Source organism: Scatophagus argus, chromosome 15 (genome assembly GCF_020382885.2).
Source record: "Scatophagus argus isolate fScaArg1 chromosome 15, fScaArg1.pri, whole genome shotgun sequence".
Lineage (NCBI taxonomy): Eukaryota > Metazoa > Chordata > Actinopteri > Scatophagidae > Scatophagus > Scatophagus argus.
Genome location: NC_058507.1, coordinates 13,465,042 through 13,485,052, shown reverse-complemented (window position 1 = coordinate 13,485,052; position 20,011 = coordinate 13,465,042). Strand labels below are relative to the sequence as shown.

Genomic DNA, 20,011 nt, shown 5'->3' with positions numbered 1-20,011 from the left:
AACCCCAGTGTAGTGTTAATATTTAACATGTCTCCACCGATTCCTGTCTGTTAGCTGCGGAATTAGGGGGAGCTGCTAATTTAGCTGTATGAGTTAAAAACAGTTAGCTTAACAGGCTATGGTCGGCGGCTCCGGCTCCGTGCTTCAGTGTGTCAGGGTGCAGCCATGCTCGTGCTGGGACGTAAACATAAGCTCAGATCAGTCCTGACGATGTGTGTGTAACGTCAGTTAAGGTTAGACACAACATTCAAACTGATCGGTTCTTCTCAGGCTCAGTACACGTCCGCTGCTCCAGACAGCGGTCATAACTGACCCAGTAGAGAAAGGGAAATGCAGGCCGAGTGAAGCGCTGGAGCAGTGGGCCGATCCACGGCCGTCGCCGGCAACTGGAGCCGCGATGAGCGCGGAAGTCGAGCGCTGCCGTCGTATTTTCTAAAATATCATGTTATCATAGCCGTCACAATCGTACATTACACTCAATATTTTAAACTTATTTATAACTACAGTATTTTGATAAATGTAGGTTCCTGGCACAGACTAGTGACTTTACCCAGTTTGGTTTATTTCGTGCAGGTGGTATGAGACCCTAAATACTAAAACCAACAAACCAACACAGAAGAAAGGAGACAAGGTGGATACTGCTTTTATTTAGACATTCAAAAATGTAGGTCAGATTAATTAGTGATGCTTATCCTTAAGTAATACATTTTGTCTGAATAAGGAGGTGTTCATAGACACTGCTGTCTGTTTTAATACACTAATCTGAAAACATTATTGAAACAATATTAACCAGTTAATCATTTAATCTTGCTTAGATATGAAGTACATGAGAATGTGGCAACACATGACTGTTAAAATTGTACTGATTTAATACATTTTTTTAAAATTTTTTTCTTCATATGGCCTACTTTAGGTGGTGTCTGTGACAGTGAAGTTGGTGGCAGTTGGAAAAGAGGTACCCTCAGTCATCAAGACTGTATTGGCCACCAGGGTACCAGATAACTGTCTTACCCAGCCAGACCAACTCAGCAGCAGCCGCAGCTCTTCGTCCCACTGCACCTCCTCCCTTTTCCATGAGACCAATGACATCACCACAGCACGCACTGCTGTCCTGCAATGTCTGCCCCTGTATCTTGGAGATAATTCCAGCGAATTCTTCCTCAGCTGCTCAGTAAGTACATTTATGATGATAATGATTGACCATCGCACATTTTAGGACCTCATCAGACCTCAGGTTTAACCAATAGTAAAATTCCTGAAAGCTGAGGTCAAGTTAGTTACTATAGCCCGTATTCACACTTTGCAAACCAAATATATTTAAGTGGGGATATCACAACATTAAACAAGTGACATATTTTTAATCAGTTGGGAGTTACAAATTAAGAAGTAATTTTCCATCTTAGTCTATGGTGAAAATATTTCATTTCAATTTCTGCCCGATATAGAATTGCGTTTAGAAGGTTATATCACTAAATTGCAACAACACATCTATGTTTTATATGATTTTCAATTCATTCAAAGTTTGAGCCAAATCTGAACTTCCCAGGTGAAGTTGTATAGCCTTTTTTATTTTATTTTTATCCTTTTTGTTAAGACTGTGTATGTATGTAGCCATGTAGCCATTTCTAGCTGCTCATAATCTAAAGAGCTCTTTAAGACAGTTTTCCAGAGTGCTTGTTTCTTTTATGTGATGTTGTGCATCATAAGAGTGAACACGCTATAACTACATTAATTTATTTGTGTTCTTTTATTTTTAATGCAGGATTCGGACTCTGCATGTGACTTCAGCCAGGTGCCTATTGGGGTTCTTAGAATCATGACTGAGGATGCGCCACCCTTGATTAACAGCATTGCAATCATCCTTGAAGGAAACCTTGTCATGGATGAGATTCCCACAACCTCTCAAGCACTTTGTCTTCTGTTCGGCGTGATGTATGCACCCCATCTGGATTACCCCAAAGGTATGAAGAACACATATGTATTTAATATCATAAATACATATTTAATATTGGAGTGTAGTGTGCTTCTGCAACAAATGTTGAATATGTCAAAGTTGTTAAAGAGCAGACTTACATTTTGCTGCTTTGAAGGTGCATGTCCAAGTACAGTTCTATGTAATAATCCAGTTTTAATTATCAGGTTTTATTCAGTCTGTTTGTTGCTGTGAGACATTCAGGAAAGTGTCCATTGTGAATCAAGGGCCTTCTGTTAGCTTATACCCAGACCAGTCAGCACACCTCACTCATGCTCATTCTCACTTTTAAGTCTCACTCATGTGCACGCTTATACACTCAGTCTCGCTCACAAACACATAATATTGAGGAAATAGTTTATAGAAAGGCATAACTTAGCAGGAAAGTGAAGCAATCGGCAAACTGCAAGGAATGATTTGCCTCTAATTGGCGTTACCATCATTTATTCCCCATTTTCTCTCCTCTGGTCAATGACTGGCTTGATTCTCTGCTAACAGAAGGGTTTGGACTAGGGCTGAACAATTAATCTCAGTATTAACAAAAATCGCCATATGGCCAAACACTATTATATATATTACACTGTGTGTATTATATATATATGTATATTTTTTGATAGAGGACAAATTTGGTAATTGGTATTAAAAACTAAGTATATGTGGTGCTAAAGAGATATTCTGACTTTTTATTGTACACAAGTTAACACAAATTGACACAATTAAGTTTGTAGGTAATCAGTTTCCTAAATTTCTTTAAGTAAACTCAACTTGTTAGAGTTTACAGTATAATAATAAATAGCTGGAGTGCCCCTCTAAATTCTGGAGAAACAAAATGATGAATTTCCAATTTCCAAAATATTTTGGTTGAGATTGTATTTTATGATTCCCTCTAACAATGAACATTACAGTGCCTCACAACTAATCTCACTAAATTGTTGCTTTGACCTTTCCAGATCTATTCCAGTAGGTCGATGAATCCGGTCAAGCAATCTAGTTTCTTGCTTAAATGCTATTAAACTTATACTGCTGCTGAGAGTGAATATCCTTCACTGCAGGCAGACTCTACTGCTCATGTAAGTTGTATCAACTAACTTTTGATTTTTCAAGCAGCATCTACCAATCAATAAAAGCCGCCGGTGCTGGAGCCTTTTTTTGTTGTCTTGTTCCTATTTAGAGGTGGTGTGTCTCCCCCCCGCCCCGCCTGTCTGCTCACAGAGTCTGATGGTCACTATAACCCATCGATCCAGTCTAGGATTCTTCTGCCTTTTTCAAAAATGACCTGTGGTCTTTCTCAGAAAAACAAACAACAACAAAAAAAACCCCAGCGAGCATTACCATTCATTCTTTATTTTGTTCAGAACAATAAAAATAGTTTAACAAACAAAGACTTCTTCATTCTTTCCATTTTGACTTGTATTTACAGCTGAAGATGAAACAAACGCCCAGTCATAATCATTTCATCTCCTCTTGGCTCCGTTTCCACCCCGATCCTCCCTCTCCACCCCCGGCAGGCTTGACAAGAGAGTACCAGGGCCTATTGCTGTGTCTTTGACGAGGTATACAGGCTATTCAATGATTGGTGACACAAGCAGACATCACTGACTTGCATTTAGGAGCTTCTCCTTTTTGTTCAGTACTGCACCGCTCTAAGCCTGTTCGTATACGGCAGTTAATATTAAGCAGGTTTATGATTGGTGATGCATGCTCTCACTTTCTGGGATGACTTTCAAAGATGAAAAACACAATGATCTATTTTACTGTGGAAACAGTACAAGAAGAAGAAGACAAGATCATTTTAAAGTCTCAGATCCATTCTTTGTCCAGAGGAGATACACTGCTGTGTGGAGGGTCCCTGAGGGAAGTGAAGAAATATGTGAACGCACAAGCACATACGTAAGTCATTCCAGACACAAGATTAATGATTAGCTTCAAAAAACTGAGCGGCTGTTATTTCTTTGCAGCGATACTCACTAATCACATGAAGGACACAGAACCTATGGACCTAAAAGGCTTTTTGATACGGAACTTCAAGCACCTCCTAAATGTCATAAAGCAATTAAGCCCTCTAAAGCACTCAACGGAAATGTCACAGATACAGATTTCACTTATCGCAAAGGATGTGGATCTGTGCAGTTATGTCTTTCTAGCAATAACATTGCTTTCCAATGCATCTGAGATTATTCTCACTCTTTCAGACCAAAAGTGGAGAGGTTTTGCATGGTGAGTGGTGAAATCAGCAGAGACCAGACAAAAGTTCAAGCTTGTTATTGCAATGTTTTCCTATAGCATGAGACTGCAGCATTCCCAAATCCCTCCTAGGAGTTGATTATAATGGGATCCTTGTGTGGCGTTACTGTCCCTCTGTGCCAACTGAGTACAATCACATGAATCAGGGCTGCGTGGCTGAACAATCAACAGCAGAGGAAATGAAAGATGCCTGAGTACTTGTGGCTATTGTGCACCTGATCAGGACAGAGGTATCAATACAGTCTGAACAAACCCAAGAAGTCTTACTAATTAAACATTAAGGAGTTCAAAACATAGAAATATTATACAACAGAGAAAAGCTGCAAATAAAAAATTACTGCAATGCATTTGAGTCAGAGAAGCCCAGAGCAAAAACAGAGGGACAGAAGCAGAAAGATAAAACCTTTGCGTCCATGTCAGAGGATTAATACAGTAGTCCAGAGGTCTGCATGTAATAGTGGTGGATTTGAGCACCATCTCTATGGCTGGGAGGGTCAGGGAGTCACTGGTCCAATCAGGTTGGGGGGGTCATGGCTGTCAGAGCTGGTTTCGAGTACAGAGCGGCAGGCTGGCACAGTGATGAGGATAATGACGTCTTAGTGTCACATCGGATCACACAGCAGACACACAGTCACAGAGCAGGGAGTGGGCAGGCTGGGCCACGGGGCCCCCAAATGCACCCATTGGGGCACAAACTGTCCGAAAGGCCTGGCCTTTAGTGTTCCCATAGTTCGGTGGAGCTCCAGCACAGTGCAGAGAGGACGAAATGAAGCTGGATCAACTCACATTTCAAATGTTCAGAGGGGATCGATACATACCGTCAAGGGAGCAGTTGCCTCAATTAAGACACATGGCCTGTAGAAGAGGTGGATGTCTGTTCATCCATTTCAGTCTGTTATTTCAGGCCCAAAAGAAGACATGAAGGCTCATTAGTTTTTCTGAGTTAAATCCTCTTCTTCACTGGTCACCCCCACACCTGGGCCACATGCCAATGTGCAGAGTGCTCCTACAGTGTACACCACAGACAACATGGGTCAGACTCACACATAATGTGTCTTAACAAGAGTATTCAGCTGTACTAGCAGATCCCTGAAACTGCATTTAGGCAAAGAGGTGCTCTGAGCACAACGCCAATCTCAGCATGCTAACATGCTAACAGTTTAGCAGTCACAGTGCTTACAATGTTCATCATCTTAATTTAGCATGTTAGCAAATTAATGTTTTGCAACTGGCAACAAACACAAAGTACACTGGGGGCTGAGGGACAAGTTAGCATTAGCATTCATCTTCACATAATTTTATTCATCCTGTAGTGATTTAGTCTGGACCAAAGTGGTGGACCAACTGACAGACAGACAGACATTGACTTTGCTACAGCAGCTAGCAAGTCTAAAATCTGGAACTCCTGATCTTGTTAGTGTGATTTATCAAACTGATTTGTGCAGTTTAAAGAGACTTTGAGTGATTTTTATTTCCAAAACACACAAAAATGTTCTTACCTTGAATTCACTAAGTCCCCTCCATCTGTAAACTCTATGTTCATTGGCTTCTTCATCTCCAAACATTTCCAGTCACCTGTGGCAGTCCTTTCATTGGTTCCTTCATTTTCATACAGGTTAAATCCAGAGTTAGAGCAGAAGAAGAGATGTTCATAGTCACAGCGACTACTGACTCAAAAACATCCAGTAGCTCAAGTATGGGTCAGCAATGACATTCAATCATCTCCCAAACGTACTGCATCATTTATGCCTTTCAAATTTTCAATTGTTCAAATTTCTCCAGTGTTTATTGTTCATAAGGTTTATGCTCCTTCTGCTCCAGTAAGGGAAAAAAACACTCCAAAAACATCTTCTGTTTTGCATGGAGACCAAGTCACTTGTCAAGAAACACTGACAGTTGTTCTTTGTCTTAAAAGTTAATATATATATATATATATATATTTATATATAAAAAAGGTGTTCATAAATTATTCAACAAGGTTCAGTAGATAAAATACCACTTGCATTTCTGTCCTGAAATCACTTTGTGCTTTCTGCAAACAAAAAAAAACATTGAAAAAGAAGCAGCAGATTTTTGCCAGAGGTTAATCCATATAAAAAAAAGGTCGTCTCTTTACATCTAAAAAGGGTTTTCTCTATCTGTGTCGACTGGATATTCCGTTGCTGTTTGTGGCAGGCTCCTCCAGCTCGTCATCCTCAAAGCCGTGAAAGGTGGATGTGTCGCTCTCCGAGGTGGTGCCGAACAGCTCCTCTGCTCCAGCAAAAGTCCCGTCTTCCTTCTCTTCCCCACAGTCAGCTGGACAGGTGACATTAGCAGCATCAAGTTAGAAGTAGTGAAATCATGAGACAAAGCATCCATTTCTTCCCATCAGACATTACAAACCAGATCTACATGTCTGTGTACTTTGGACAGCAAAGCTCTGCATTGTATGTAATTATACTTTGGCGGATATGAACTCACTTGTGCATCTGCAGGCCGAGTAGGGACTCCCCGATTTACCCATTTTCTTGTTTGAGCCCTGGCATTTATTACAGTAATTGTTGGGAATGCTGGTCCCACCTGGAGCCTTTGGACCTATAAGGAAAGAGTTTTAGGGACAGCTGATTTTCCCCTGAGTAAAGCTGGGCAGGTCACACTTGTTAAAGACAATACTTGTATTCTGGTAATAAAACAAAAGCAGTACTTAAGTATTTCACATCTTGAATTTTACTTTGCTCAACTGAAACTTTGTGCTTTCTGCAAACAGAAGTTTTCAAGAACTGCAGTCCCAATTCCTGTATTTAAGCATTAAATATGGATATAGAAAATAATGATGTAACAACGATCCGAGACAGGAAGAAGTTAGCACATTAACAAGTATAAACACAATGAAGAAGAAGAAGAAAGGCCTATGAAACAACACATCGCCTTGCTTACATATGTACCGTAGGACTTTTTAGGACACAGCCCTAATGCACACCATACATGTATTGTTTACACAGGAACTTAATATACTATAGAATTAAAATTGTTTCTTTAAATTGTCTTTTAAAGTTGAACTGAAGCATTATTCATGTAGATACGCTTTGAATCCAAGACGTTTTCTGGTTTGAATTTAGTCTTGTTTTTCTCTGGTTCGTGTTTGTTGACCTCTTTATCATGCAGACATGTTTCGTTAAAACACCTGTCCCAGTTTGTCAAACAATGTGCATCTTTTTAAGTACAAATACAGCGAAGTAACTCTACTGTGATCTGTCTATAAAAGCAAAATGCTCTCCAAAAGCAAAATAACATCAAAATCCAATCAAAGAATAAGCCAGACCTCATAAAAAACACAAAAACAATAAGTGCCAACTTTATCTAATGGCACAGAGACACATGTGTACTGTAATGTAAGTGATGGTTTGTTTGATGAAACCAAGAGGTGCAGAGCCTCTGACTTACGTTTGTGTCTGTCAGTCTGTTGTGCAGAAGGCGATTTGGACACCGTTGAGCTTCTCTCTCCGGCTCTGTCCTCCTCTGCCAGGTGGGTGTAGTGGTAGCTTAGTCCTGTACGGTTCCTGTAGCGCTTTGCACACACTGCAGTAGAGGGCAGATGTTCAGTCCGACTTCTATGACTGGTTGAGTAAAATTTGTTTTGGAAACACGCCATTTTAAGAACACAGGATTTTGAAATATTCTGGCTAATTGTTCATCATGAAGACCTCAATATGCTTTGATTGTAATGAGACCTTCGCAAAGCAAAGTGTCAAACACCCACAGTGTCTGCTGAGCAGGTATAAAGCAACAAAACTACAGAATATCTACAGATAGATTAGGAATTTGCAGAAAAAAAAACTGAAAATGAATCAATCAACCACAGAAAAATAAAGAAGGCTCGTGGTGTTTAATGGAGGCAACTATTCTACTTCTGAGTTGAAAATACCCAAAAGTATTCACTTTAAGGTCTGATTACAATAGTCAGTCAAATAAAACACCAGCACAGACAACATAATAAGCATGTCTCTATTTCACAGCACCAAGGGCACTTTTCAGCTTGTGAAAAGTAAGATAATACAGGGGCTACATCAATAATCACAGCACTTGCAACACAACCACTCAACAATCTATCAAAGTACATATCCTTAAAAAACTACTGACAAAGAGAGTCAACAAATCAAGCTTACCTGAAGTTGAAGATTTTGAGTTCTGCTTTTGTTTGTATCTGTCTAAAACAAAAGAAGACACAGGAACACAGAATGACTACGTGTCCCAGCAGAAGAAAATCCAAGACCCTTCCAGGGTTTTCCACATGTAACTTGGACATGGACAGGAATACTGAAGGCTACACTGACACTAGTTCACCTTGTTTCAACCTGTGGTTCCATCTCAAACAAACTGCTTTGAAGAGACGGTTGACTTTCTGACAATGGAAGCTCTGACGCTATTGTTGGACTGACTTCTGAACACATAAGTTAAGAAGATGAGGACAAGTCCTACAATGAGCCTCATTTACATCAAGTCCTATAGCAAATGTGCTTTAGTGTTTTAGTATAAGTACAAGAGATCCTCATGTTATATCTCCAATTGGAGGAGCTGAATTTGAGTAGTGGAGGAAAGAAAAGATAAATTGGGTCTGAGATACATAAAGGAAATTAAATATACATAATGCATGCACAATAACATGGTTTCTATGTATTAAGTACACAAGAAGTCTGCCCCACTCAAATGATAAGAGAAGGTGAGAAAGAGGTGTGGTAGCGTGCATTTAACCCAGTGTACTTTGAATACTGTATATATTACAATTTATGAATAAAACAAAATATAGAATGTGATAATTTAGAAAGTGCAAACTGTGCAACTGAGAGTATATATTGAAACCAGCCTCTTAAAAGTCAAAGAAATCAGCAGATTATGCACAAATACACAAACTACCACACTGTAAACACTAAAACAAACCTCATGTTTAATCTCTACTTACTGTCACAGAAGTATGGCTTATCATCATCCACATCTGCCCTCCTGCGGCCTGAACCCCGACCCTGAGGAGAAACATCCAGATACTGGAACTATCTGCGGCAAAATCTGCCTAACAACATGCACATGCTGCATGACTTTTGCATCACAACTGAGTTTCATGTGATCAAGTTAATGTTTACTCTGTTTTAAAAAAAAAACTCAACTGTTTGAGAAATTGGCTAAAGAGCACAAGATAACTGGAGCCGATGTGGTCACTTACTCTTCCTTTGCCCCGATGTCTCCTTTTGGGAGTGTCCACCTCGTAGTCATCATCGTCATTGAAAGCATCTTCTGCTGCATCTGCCTCCAGAACCCTCTGAGACACACGGAGAGGAAAAAAAAAAAACATTTAATTTCTCATTAAAGTAGCAACTTGCTGAAAAAAAAAACAAACAATAAAAAAACAGCGAGCACCAGTGACAGAGGGGGAAGAAAAATCAATTTTTGACTCAACACAGTCTGGGTGTTTTTGACAGATCTAGTGTATGTTCTGTTTCTTTGTAAATGTTTATTTCATGTGGAACTTCATACAGATCATACAGAGGCCACTTCCAGTATCACCCATAGGACCTTATTTAAGAAAAAAGTAGTAGTTAATGGTAGTTAATGATGACAGACATAATTATTTTTTTACACATCTGATGTTTTGCAAATGAAGAAAGCAAGTAAAGAGCCCTTTAGACTCTTGTCTATCACAGTATACATCCCCAACATCAATATGGCCATTACCTTGACACAGAAGAGAGAAAGGTCAAACTTCAAGTCAAGCCATGTTGACAGCTGCAGCTATGTGAAGGAAGGTTAGCCCATTCCATAAGCTAGCTAGCATGCAGGACCGGCTTTACAAGATTTTGGTCACGGGTTTAAGTCTTAAACCAGACATCACTAATCCAGCTGTTGGGTGTGTAGTTTTTCTAACTGCATATTGTCACAGTCTTACACTCAGTGAGCCAGCAGTGACCTGCAGGTCACACACACACACCCTACAGCAAGTGTTTCAGACCCTACTGACTGAACTAACCTGGATCTCCAGCAGGCTCTCCTCGTCATTCTTAGAGTTGTTTCTCTTGTCTAGACCCTCTCCTCGTAGCAGAGCCTCCAGTGTAGTGCTCTGGGTGGGCAAGGTGTCCTTGGACATGAGGCCGCCGTCTGGACACAGACAAAAGCCATCAATATGTGATAAATCATCAAAATACCAACTCAGTGTTTATACTTTAAAGTACATGTCAAGTCTATTGCTCAACAAGTTCAACATGTGTATAAAGAAAGCAAAGGAACCCATGTACTGTTGATGATAAATGAGCTTCAGTATGTTACAGTCCCCTGCATCACCGTCAAGAGCTGTAGTTGTGACAAGAACCATCAGTGCTACAATCACTGACCTCTATGAGCAGCTTTCCATCAGCACATTTCCATTATGTCTCCTCTCCCCCACGCACACTAGTCCTAATAAAAGTGTGTGTCAAATTGTTGGAGCATATGTTTATTTTAGCGGCTGTCATCTTTTTAGTCTTTGCCTGCAACAGAATATGTCATCACAACTATTTTCACTGCACCACATTATTGAAAAAAATATTTTCATTCTTAAAGAGAATACATTGGCAGGCTATGCTGCGCTATGCAGACACAGGGCTGACTTGGTCCACAGGAATCTCAGTGGTGCAATGTAGTTATCACATTAACCTGAACACATCATGCAGATATCTCCTCCTACAGCGAGTTGAAGGTCTAAACTAACAGTGTGGGAGGCAAGCAGACAAAGCAGAACAAAGAAAATTTTTGACAGTGGTCAGATTTGCAGATCTGCAGACACAAGTTCTTCTCCACAGGCAACTACATGGTCATCCAAGTGCTTTGAGGATGTTTGAAAAGAGGACAAACTTCATCACTGCCTGACTCAGCTTTCTATGAGACCTTATCATTGTGCATACTAGACAGCCATTTGCAGAAAACTGAACCTGAGTGCTGAGACAATGGAGGACTGCATAGGTACGAGGTAGAAATAGAGGGTAGGCTTGAGAAGCTCCTATAAAATGGCCCCTCCACCATGCGGCGGCGGCAGCCCCTCACCATTGTGTCTGCACACGTTGACTTTCAACTCTCCGCGACGAGACAGACCCCCCCCCACACCACCACCACCACTCCCCTCCTCCCTCCCAACCCATGGGAGCTGGGGGGCTAAAAATAGAGCCGGCAGCAGCCTGCAGCAGGGAGCTGATTCTGCATGCAGCCCCAGTCTCTAGCACACCATCAGTTAGACAGCCAGCCCAGGCAGCGAGACAGACTCTGCTGCCCTGTGTCAGCCACCTCTGGCCAGCTGCACAACGTGCTGCGTACAGGAGACGCCAGGTTAAATCAGGGTACGTTTCCCTCCCCCCTCCACTGGGCACTCGCAGACAGCACATACAACCCACTGCTGCTGGAGAAGGGAAGGGACAGCATGAGGGTGGTGGCAGGTCTTAGTGAGCGCGAGCTCAGTGGAAAACAATAGACGACAATGGGATGTGTTTGGGAAACAAAGGCTCAGTTCATATGCTATCCCTCCATTTTACTTTCTCTTTCCAGACTCCATCCCTCTCTCTTTGTTACAGTCACAATTTCCCAAACATTTGTTCTCCACCATGCACTGCAGAAATTTTATTTAAACTAAAGACAGTATGATCATGGAGATTTCTATTTCTTTCTAACACAATGGATTTTCTCACAGTCTGTTAAAGAAACTGCTAAAAAATGAACGATGTAACATGTAATGTTTGTGTGAGATTCTCTCTTTTGTCAAGTTCATGAACATCTTGTTGGGTATGCAAGCCTTGGGCATAGAATGGACCAGTTACTTGGGCTCACGAAGACTTGCTACAAAACACACACACACACACAGACTACATGGCAGACAATGGGGAGAGATGCAGAGATGAAAGTGTTGCCAGAGAGAAAAAGGCAAAACCAGCAAGGGAGGTGGTAGTGACAAAATAAGATGGAGGAGGAGGTAAATGTGTTGAGTGAGCCAGGGACGGACAAACTCTATTCCATAACATTTATTAAATACTGTCTTCAGTGGCCGAACTCTGTCTCGTTGCTCCCAGCAGTGGTAAATCTAATTACATGTTCTACTTCTTGCGAAACAAGTTTACCAGCCGGGGTGAACACAGCCACATTTCATCCTCTGAAAAATGACTGGCAGCCTGTTCTGCTCAGTGTGCTGAGACAGAGCGATATGCTTTTAGCCAGATTATTCCAGATCATCACCAGTAATCACATGAGCTGAAGGAGGTGGTGGAGGTGGGTGGGAGGCGGGTGTGGTGGAAGTGGGTAGATAGTAGGTGGTTTGAGCAGAAGAGGTTGCATATCTCACCAAGATGGAGGCCGTAGATGCCCAGGCGTGGATCTGTGGTGTTGTGCAGCCGTCTCTTCTTCCTCCAGCAGCGGGCGGGGTACGTGTACATCTGCCCGGCTGCGACCCCTACACATTAACGGTTGTGCATTCGAAACATTAATGAGTAGCTGGAAATTAACATGATAATGAGTAGCTGGAAATTAAATTCACGATTCTCATGAGTGATGAATTGCTATTGAATTGAAGTTATTAACAGACTAACTATGTCTACAGCCATGCTAACAGCTCTGTAAGGATGTATTCAGGAACAAAGGGGCTTGAAGCTAAATGCTAATGTCACCAAGCTAACAATGCTCACAATGACACTGCTGATGTTTAGCAGACACAATGCTATCTGTGTTCATCAGTTTAGCGTGCTAGCATGCTAATACTGGGTAATTAGCACTAAACACAATGTACAGCGGACAGTGATGTGAATGACATTAGCTTTGCTAGCTATTTGGTCATAAATCAGTATTAGACAAATAAAAATTTGACCTGATGATGGTACAAGCTGTTGAAATGTATTTTGAGTGTGACATGAAGGTCTTTAACAAACTTCCATGGTAATCCAGACATTTTAGTCAAAACATGATAGATGTTGAGGTATTTCCAACTGAAAACTCTAGCCTGCTGATATTTGCTGGTCCCAGCTTCTTTCTCCTTTTCTTTCTTTGAGATCATTTTAAACTGCATATTTTTTGGGTTTCAACTGTTTGAACAAAGTAAGCTGAATGAAGATGTCACCTTGGGCTGTGAAGCCATTTTCACTAATTTTTGACATTTCATTAACTTAGTGATTATGGTAATAAATTAAACAAAAAAAGCAATCAACTGATGAATGAATAATGAAAATAATCATTATTTACAACCCTCGTTAATAGCTTTAGATGAAGTAGACACAGACATCATTTTTTATATGCTTAATGGACAAAAACACTCTTAACTCTATACACAAAACATTCTTTGTATCCGAGTGTGTGTGTTTATGTTTGCCCACCAGGGCTGCGGTGGTGTCGTTCCATCCAGATGTAGCAGTTGTTCTGGGCCACGCCGGTTTGTGAGTCCAGGAATGGCAGGCGAACGCTGCGTTCAGCACAGAGACGGGCATTGTAGCTGCGGCACTGCTCAATGGCCTCCTTATAGAACTGGTCACCCAACCTGTGTGTGGGGAGTGGGGGTAACATCAGGTCAGTGACACTGGGTGATGTGGTCGACAAAGCCGAGTCATTGATGTGGCAGCTGGTGATCGTATTTGCAGAATCTCTGATATGGAGATGAGCCTTTTCTCTCGTGTACGAGCACCTCGATAATGGCCTGCTGCTTTGCTGGCTACAGAAAATAAAATCAGTTAGCTGAAGCAGCTACAAGATTTGCGTGCAAGTCTCTTAGAAACTCTCCTCAACCCACATAATGCTGTTAACGTCTCCTCAAACTTATCAGTGCTGTTCAATGCAAGGCTCAAACTGACAGCTGAGCTTCTCTCTCCTCCTGCTGCTTGCCATTGGGAAGAATTTATAGAAAGGGGGAAAAAAAAACAATGCAACCCAATTACAACATTGCACTGACTCTGCTTCCACTCCACAAGTTAAACATGTTATTACCTCTGTGGGTTCTTTGTGTGATCTGATTCTTCATAGGCTGTGAGCTACAATGCCGTTGACCGGGTTGAGTTTATCACAACAGAATAAAACTTGGTGTCTGATCTGAAGTTGGTCCTCCGATTAGCAAGCAGCTAAGAATCTTACACTTTAGTTCCACTTTTCTTAGCACCAGTGAGATTTTGGCAGTCCCTCAGGGTTTCACTGTTAATATTCAGAGTGAAATGGGGGAGGATATTTCACATTCAAGTCCTCAATCGCTGCCACACGCCTGGTATGGTAATTAGCCTACTTAATTAATCTCAGCAGAGTGCCTAGCACAAGGGCAGGTTCTAATTTGACTATATCAAAGATGGGGGTAAATGCTGCAACTCAGAAACCATGGCAAGGTACTTTGTGATTTGCACAGTCTGCTGTTATATCACAGGTTTAACAGGGCAGGTAATAGCTACTGATTCTTCTAGTATGAACATCTCCACATCCGTGTAATGAAGTTCCTCCACGTGTTCTCAATTACAACATTAGAAAGACGGCCATTTTGAAGTGAAACTAATGAGCTGCAGGGCTGTGAGTCGAGCCTGGAATCTTAAACTAGGGGCGGAGGAGCCAGATATTGCTCTGCACTCCTTCTCTTTCATCTTTACCCCTGTACCCCCTCACTGAGACAACATCCAGCAGATGAACAGCCGTGTTAGGAATGCCGCCCCGCACAAAGCCTGCTGCTCTGCGGTTCAGACAAAGCCACAGTGTGTGTGAGGCGTCTGGGAAAGGGAGGCTTCGTGTCGGTGTGCGACTGAGAAGAGTAAACAGTCACAGGTACAGAGCGAGTGCAGGGATGGAAAGGTGTTATAAAGACAAAGACAAATAAAAACAAGACAGGATGTTCAAAACCACACGATGGTGACAAAGAAGGTTTAAGGTTAACAACCAGATCAGGACTGGTGATTATGGGATTTTGTTTTTCCTTCCTGGTGTGACAATCACAGCAAAATAATGACTTTATCGTATTTAAAAATCCTATCACTACTACTCTGCCTTGCAAAGGTTTCTTAAAGTCGTTCTTAGTGCATACAAAGCCAGGAGAACTTCCGACATGTACCGGGACTTTCTCACCCTTTAGGGATCAGGAATTTTTACAAGAGGTGTCACACAGGGATACGAAACTCAAAACAGATTGGCCATAAAGCTGCACGTTCAGAGGGTAGACATCTTCATCAGTAGCATAATCAAGGTTTTCTTCTAAAGATAAATATTTGGCTATAAAAAATAATGACACACAGCTGTGTAGTAATATGTGTAACTTGCATTTCTCAGACCTAGGACATACATATGTGGGCTGGAATGTAGAGTAAATCCCTGTGAAACTAATCTTTTGCCCTTCCTTTCCTCTATAACAACACGCAGCTCCGATGGGACGCAGTGTGACATATCAGTTTACTAAAAAGCACAGCAGCTGTAAACCGTCCCCAAAGTCAGCTACCAGTCTATGCTCAACAGCGTGGAATGTCAAGAAACTCCCGAGATTACTTGGGGGTGAACAAACCAAGAGAGGATGTCGATCAGTCGGGGTTGGAGAGGAGTGAGGGACAACATTTAAGTGGTGAAAGTCTTCTGGTGGGTGCTGGCTGTCTGTGCAGCAGCGAGCTCTCAATCAGTGGCCCCCGCTACCCCGAGCAGCAGGTGCACTGGCTTAGGTGAGAGATCTTTCTGACACTTGTAATGAGTGACAAGACCCACACCACCGACGCCACCACAGGAGGAAAGAGAGAGTCACAATGACACATCCACACCACCCCTACATCAGCACACTTTCCCCCTCTGTTTGTGTGTTTGGAGACACGTATCTGTTTTTCCACCATCCTTTGACATGGAACACAGTAAAAATGTTTAAAAATAATTCCAGATCATTACAATTTGTTTATCCTATAAATTAGGTTGACTTTGTACAACTAACTACGGTAATTGCTTAGATTTGGGAACTCAACAACATCACTAAAACGAAGTGAGATGGAGGGGGAGGGAAAAAGCATGTGATGATCATAAAGATTTTAAACCAAAAAAAAAAAAAAAAAAAAGCATACAGTTACATTATTACTCAAACAGGAAGTTGTAAACATCCGTCACAGTTTACAGATCAGTTTCCTGGTTCAACTCTGACCTACCGTACTTACCATAAATGTGTGCATAAATGTTCTACACATTATCCTTTACATTGAATGATTATTACCAACATTATAAGTACTCTGACTTCAGTTTTACCCCCACAGGTTAGATCAGTGGTCAACACTTTTAGCTTGTGACCTTAAAGCTAAACAATGTCTACTTGTCATCACTGGCTGAAACTGGTTGTACACTGAAGAGTGATCACTGCTTGCAAATGTATAATCTTGGTTCCAAGTAGAACCAAGTTAGCCAGCAGTTCAAGAGAAAAGCTAATTTTTGAACAATGTGTGACAAAAAGTTTTTTAGTAGAACACTGTGTGGCAGAAATTTGATTAATAAAGATATATATAAAGTGCTTTCCTCTAATGCTAATTGTCTTCAAATTTATACTGCATCCCCCCTTGGAGGGTCCAAAACCTCAGGCTGGGAAACCATTCAACCTTTTGTTTTAGTGATTTCTCTGTGTTCACTGATTAAAAATGTACTACCCAACCAGTACAAAACCAAAATGATCCTTTAAAGTTGAGCTCTGCCTAAAATGCCAAAAATGTTGAATTTAACTAAACTAGAAACACTTGTGTGTGTTGCAGGGCTTAAAAGGTTGCCTCAGAGGTATGTGCTACACATCCTCAATATCTTCCAGTTGAGTAGAGAAGGTGAGTGTGTGTGTGTGTGCATGAGGGCAAGGAACAAAAGCAAATTTTGTGGCCAGTGAGGCCTCTGCTACAACGTGTTCCTGTCAACGGTTCGCTGTGTCACATGGCTGCGTCGGTAATGTGAGCATGTGTCAACACTCATTTCGCATATCTGACGACAAAGTGTAAGTTTGCAGGAGAGCAGCTTTGGAGAGAGAAAGTGAACTGCAGTCATGACAAAACTCCAGAGTCTACTTCAAAATGGCCCAGCACTCAAGAGGTCTGACTTTGGTGAAGAATTAATGAACAATCTGATCTAAAAAGCTAACTTCAGCCTCTTCAGTTCAGTACAGTAGGTTTCTCAAATTTGCAGGTGCACTACTCCTTCACAGGAAGCTCGAACTACCACATAACAAGTGAGGGGGAGGAGGGGGAGGAGGAAGAGGAGGAGGAGGAGGAGGAGGAGCTGGGCCTACAGAGTGACTGCATCCTGACAACAACCTCTGACTACACCAATCAGAACAACACAGTCTGGGTGAGGGCACGAGCAAAACCAGGCCATACACCTCCACACTGCAGTGCCAATAAACAGCAGGCCTGACTCATTCGAGGTCTACCCAACACCAGTGACAAGGTAGCTGACGAACAGGGAAGGATCCCACCGATGCAATGTCAGGAGAGCTGTGGCTGGAAGATGTGTCCTACCCACAGAAAGCTCCAGCTGTGGCTAAAATTTTAATGAGAAGCTTCATGAGCGTCTTTATTAATCAAATATTCCAGACTCCATTTTAATCAGCAGATTCTGGAGATTACTGTCCTCCCCTGCTCATAGGAGGGACAGACCTCACGCACAGACGTGCACAGGCTTGCATGTTGCAGCTTCATCCTCCACATCTCTACAACAAAGTCAAACCAGCATTTCATTTCCCTAAAGTGAATCATCTTAATAAAACAAAAAAAAGGGTCAAACTGGTCCACAGGAGCGACATCCAATTAGTGTCAAGTGTGACTAATTATAATCTGACAAACGTGTGAAATGAAGTCAGAAACCCAAGACAGAGGCTAATTATAGCACACTGAAACACTTCATTAAGCACAGTTTATGGCAAGGAGACATTCCACATCTGAATGCTAAAACATTGCTAAAATGAAACAGCAACTTGACAGCAGACGCACACTAAAGCTTGTTGGGGTGCAAGAAGGAAATAATCTGACAAAAGTAATAATGAAATGTACTTTCCAATAATAATGCTGCTCTTATTTTAATAAACCCCACAGATATATGATGAGCGAATGGAAGGAACGACAAGGAAGTTGATCAGTTATTAAATATTTAAACTGAGCACATTAACATCAAGTGCTTCACGTGAGCCGTTCAGGTGGCTGTGATTGTATTCAGCAATTCCTGCAGGACTCAGTGAGACTGTGAAGGCAATGCATGGAAAGTGCAAGCACGTTCAATTGACTAAATGTACGGTATACATACAGAGTCAACAGAAAATTTGCATTTAGCCACCATCTAGAGCATCATGCAATGACTATGCAGGTCTGGAGTTGCTCTGCTAAAGGCCACTTTGACAGGATCCATCCTCTGTATTCTGCCTCGTTACACTGATAAATTATCACAGCTAACTAATATAGTTTGAAGTGGATAATCAGGTATCAAAAGCATCATCCTGTATCCTCTCCTAGGTGTAGTAACAATGTCACAGTAACAATGGCAACAATGTGGGTGATGTGCAAGGTGCTGTGTGGTCCACTCCCTGTGCTTTACAGTAAACGGAGGTGCCAGGGTACCTCTGTGGAGGAGCAGATGGTTCTACGGCTTGTGCCCAACACTGCCTCTCTGTCGGAGCATCTCTCTGACAGATGGGCCCAGGATCCTGGACCAAGCTAATCTCCAGCACTCCTCCACTTAAAGGCACAGTGGAGCGGCTGCTTTACCTCCACAGTCCCAAACGAGCCATGATGGTGATAACGCACATCAGCACAGGCTGAGCGTTTCTGTCACGTCCAGATGAATGTGCGTGGCAAGAAATGCCAGATTATTATCCGGTGTGAAGGATAAAATGACAAGAAACAGGAGTCTAATAGTGTCTAACTTAGCCAGATAACATGTTAACCAGAGGAATTGGTGAAACAACACAGAAGAACAAAGGAAAAATGGAGAAAAAGGTGGAGCATTTCTTTGAAGTTAAACGACAAAAATGACTAATGCACGGGCTGTTTAAACACACAGTGACTGTCTATTTCCAACGGCGAACTAAAATTGCTGTCACTTTTGTCGAATTCGCCTGCCAGCATGCAAATACAAAATGCCTCCTCTCTTTGCTGTACCGGGTCCTGACCACGTCTGCGCTCGGAGGAGCCAAAGTTGACATGTCGACAATTCAAACCAACTGTAAACGACTTTCGGTATGTCAGATGATATTCTACTGCTGTGCCCAGCCGAGCACGAACAAAATCGGCTTTTAATTATTCGGAGCGGCGCAAAGGCACGTTGTCGACAGTTTTCAAATAAATTTAGAGCCCAGGAAAGGCGACACTCTCTTGTGTTCAATGTGTAATCGTGTGGAGGAAAAGCTCCTCTTGTGCAGTCAAGATGTCAGGCAGCCTTACGCACATGTTTAAGACTAAATGTTAAAATCTTGTGGAATAAAAGAACTATACGAGGCTACTTTGCCATGCAAGAAGTATACAAAATGAATTTGGACAGCTTAATCTGTCATATGCACACGGCTGGAAATCACATGCACGAACAGACAGTTTTAACATACAAGTTGGCAACAAAGTAACTGTTCGCAAATTTCCTAAATGTCTAAAATACTTACGCTTTTAGTGGATTCTGAATGACAGCCGCCATTTTGCTACAATGTAACGCAATATCGGCGTCTTGCAGTTCTGAGGGAAACCTACAGGAATTGACCAATCAGAGCTCGGTCTGAATTCGTGGACCAATACGTCTGCAGCATACGCGGATGGGGCGTGGCTTTATGGGGTAAACTGTCAAAATTATTTTAAAGGGTTTTCCCTTGTATTTATATTG

General features: G+C 41.8%; 1 protein-coding gene and 1 long non-coding RNA gene across 5 annotated transcripts; one reads left to right on the top strand and one right to left on the bottom strand.

Moving 5' to 3' along the window:
* Positions 1–513: 513 nt before the first annotated feature.
* Positions 514–3,354, top strand: LOC124071681. Its single transcript, XR_006845373.1, has 5 exons — positions 514–631; positions 914–1,171; positions 1,763–1,961; positions 2,923–3,042; positions 3,144–3,354. It is a non-coding gene; the product is annotated as an uncharacterized LOC124071681 (long non-coding RNA).
* LOC124071680 (zinc finger protein DPF3-like) lies at positions 3,296–19,915 on the bottom strand. 4 transcript variants are annotated; one of them, XM_046412432.1, is made up of 12 exons: positions 19,797–19,915; positions 13,567–13,727; positions 12,546–12,653; positions 10,215–10,342; positions 9,414–9,509; positions 9,156–9,216; positions 8,362–8,403; positions 7,640–7,774; positions 6,677–6,790; positions 5,716–6,511; positions 5,035–5,222; positions 3,296–3,821 (listed from the first exon to the last, which is right to left on the bottom strand). In XM_046412432.1, exons 1-10 carry the CDS (start codon positions 19,826–19,828, stop codon positions 6,351–6,353), a joined length of 1,038 nt encoding a protein of 345 aa, XP_046268388.1. In that variant the 5' UTR covers positions 19,829–19,915; the 3' UTR covers positions 3,296–3,821; positions 5,035–5,222; positions 5,716–6,350. The 4 variants fall into 4 exon arrangements, with proteins under 4 accessions (XP_046268388.1, XP_046268390.1, XP_046268387.1 ...); XM_046412434.1 differs by having other exon boundaries at positions 5,035–5,108; XM_046412431.1 differs by having other exon boundaries at positions 3,296–5,222.
* Positions 19,916–20,011: the final 96 nt, after the last annotated feature.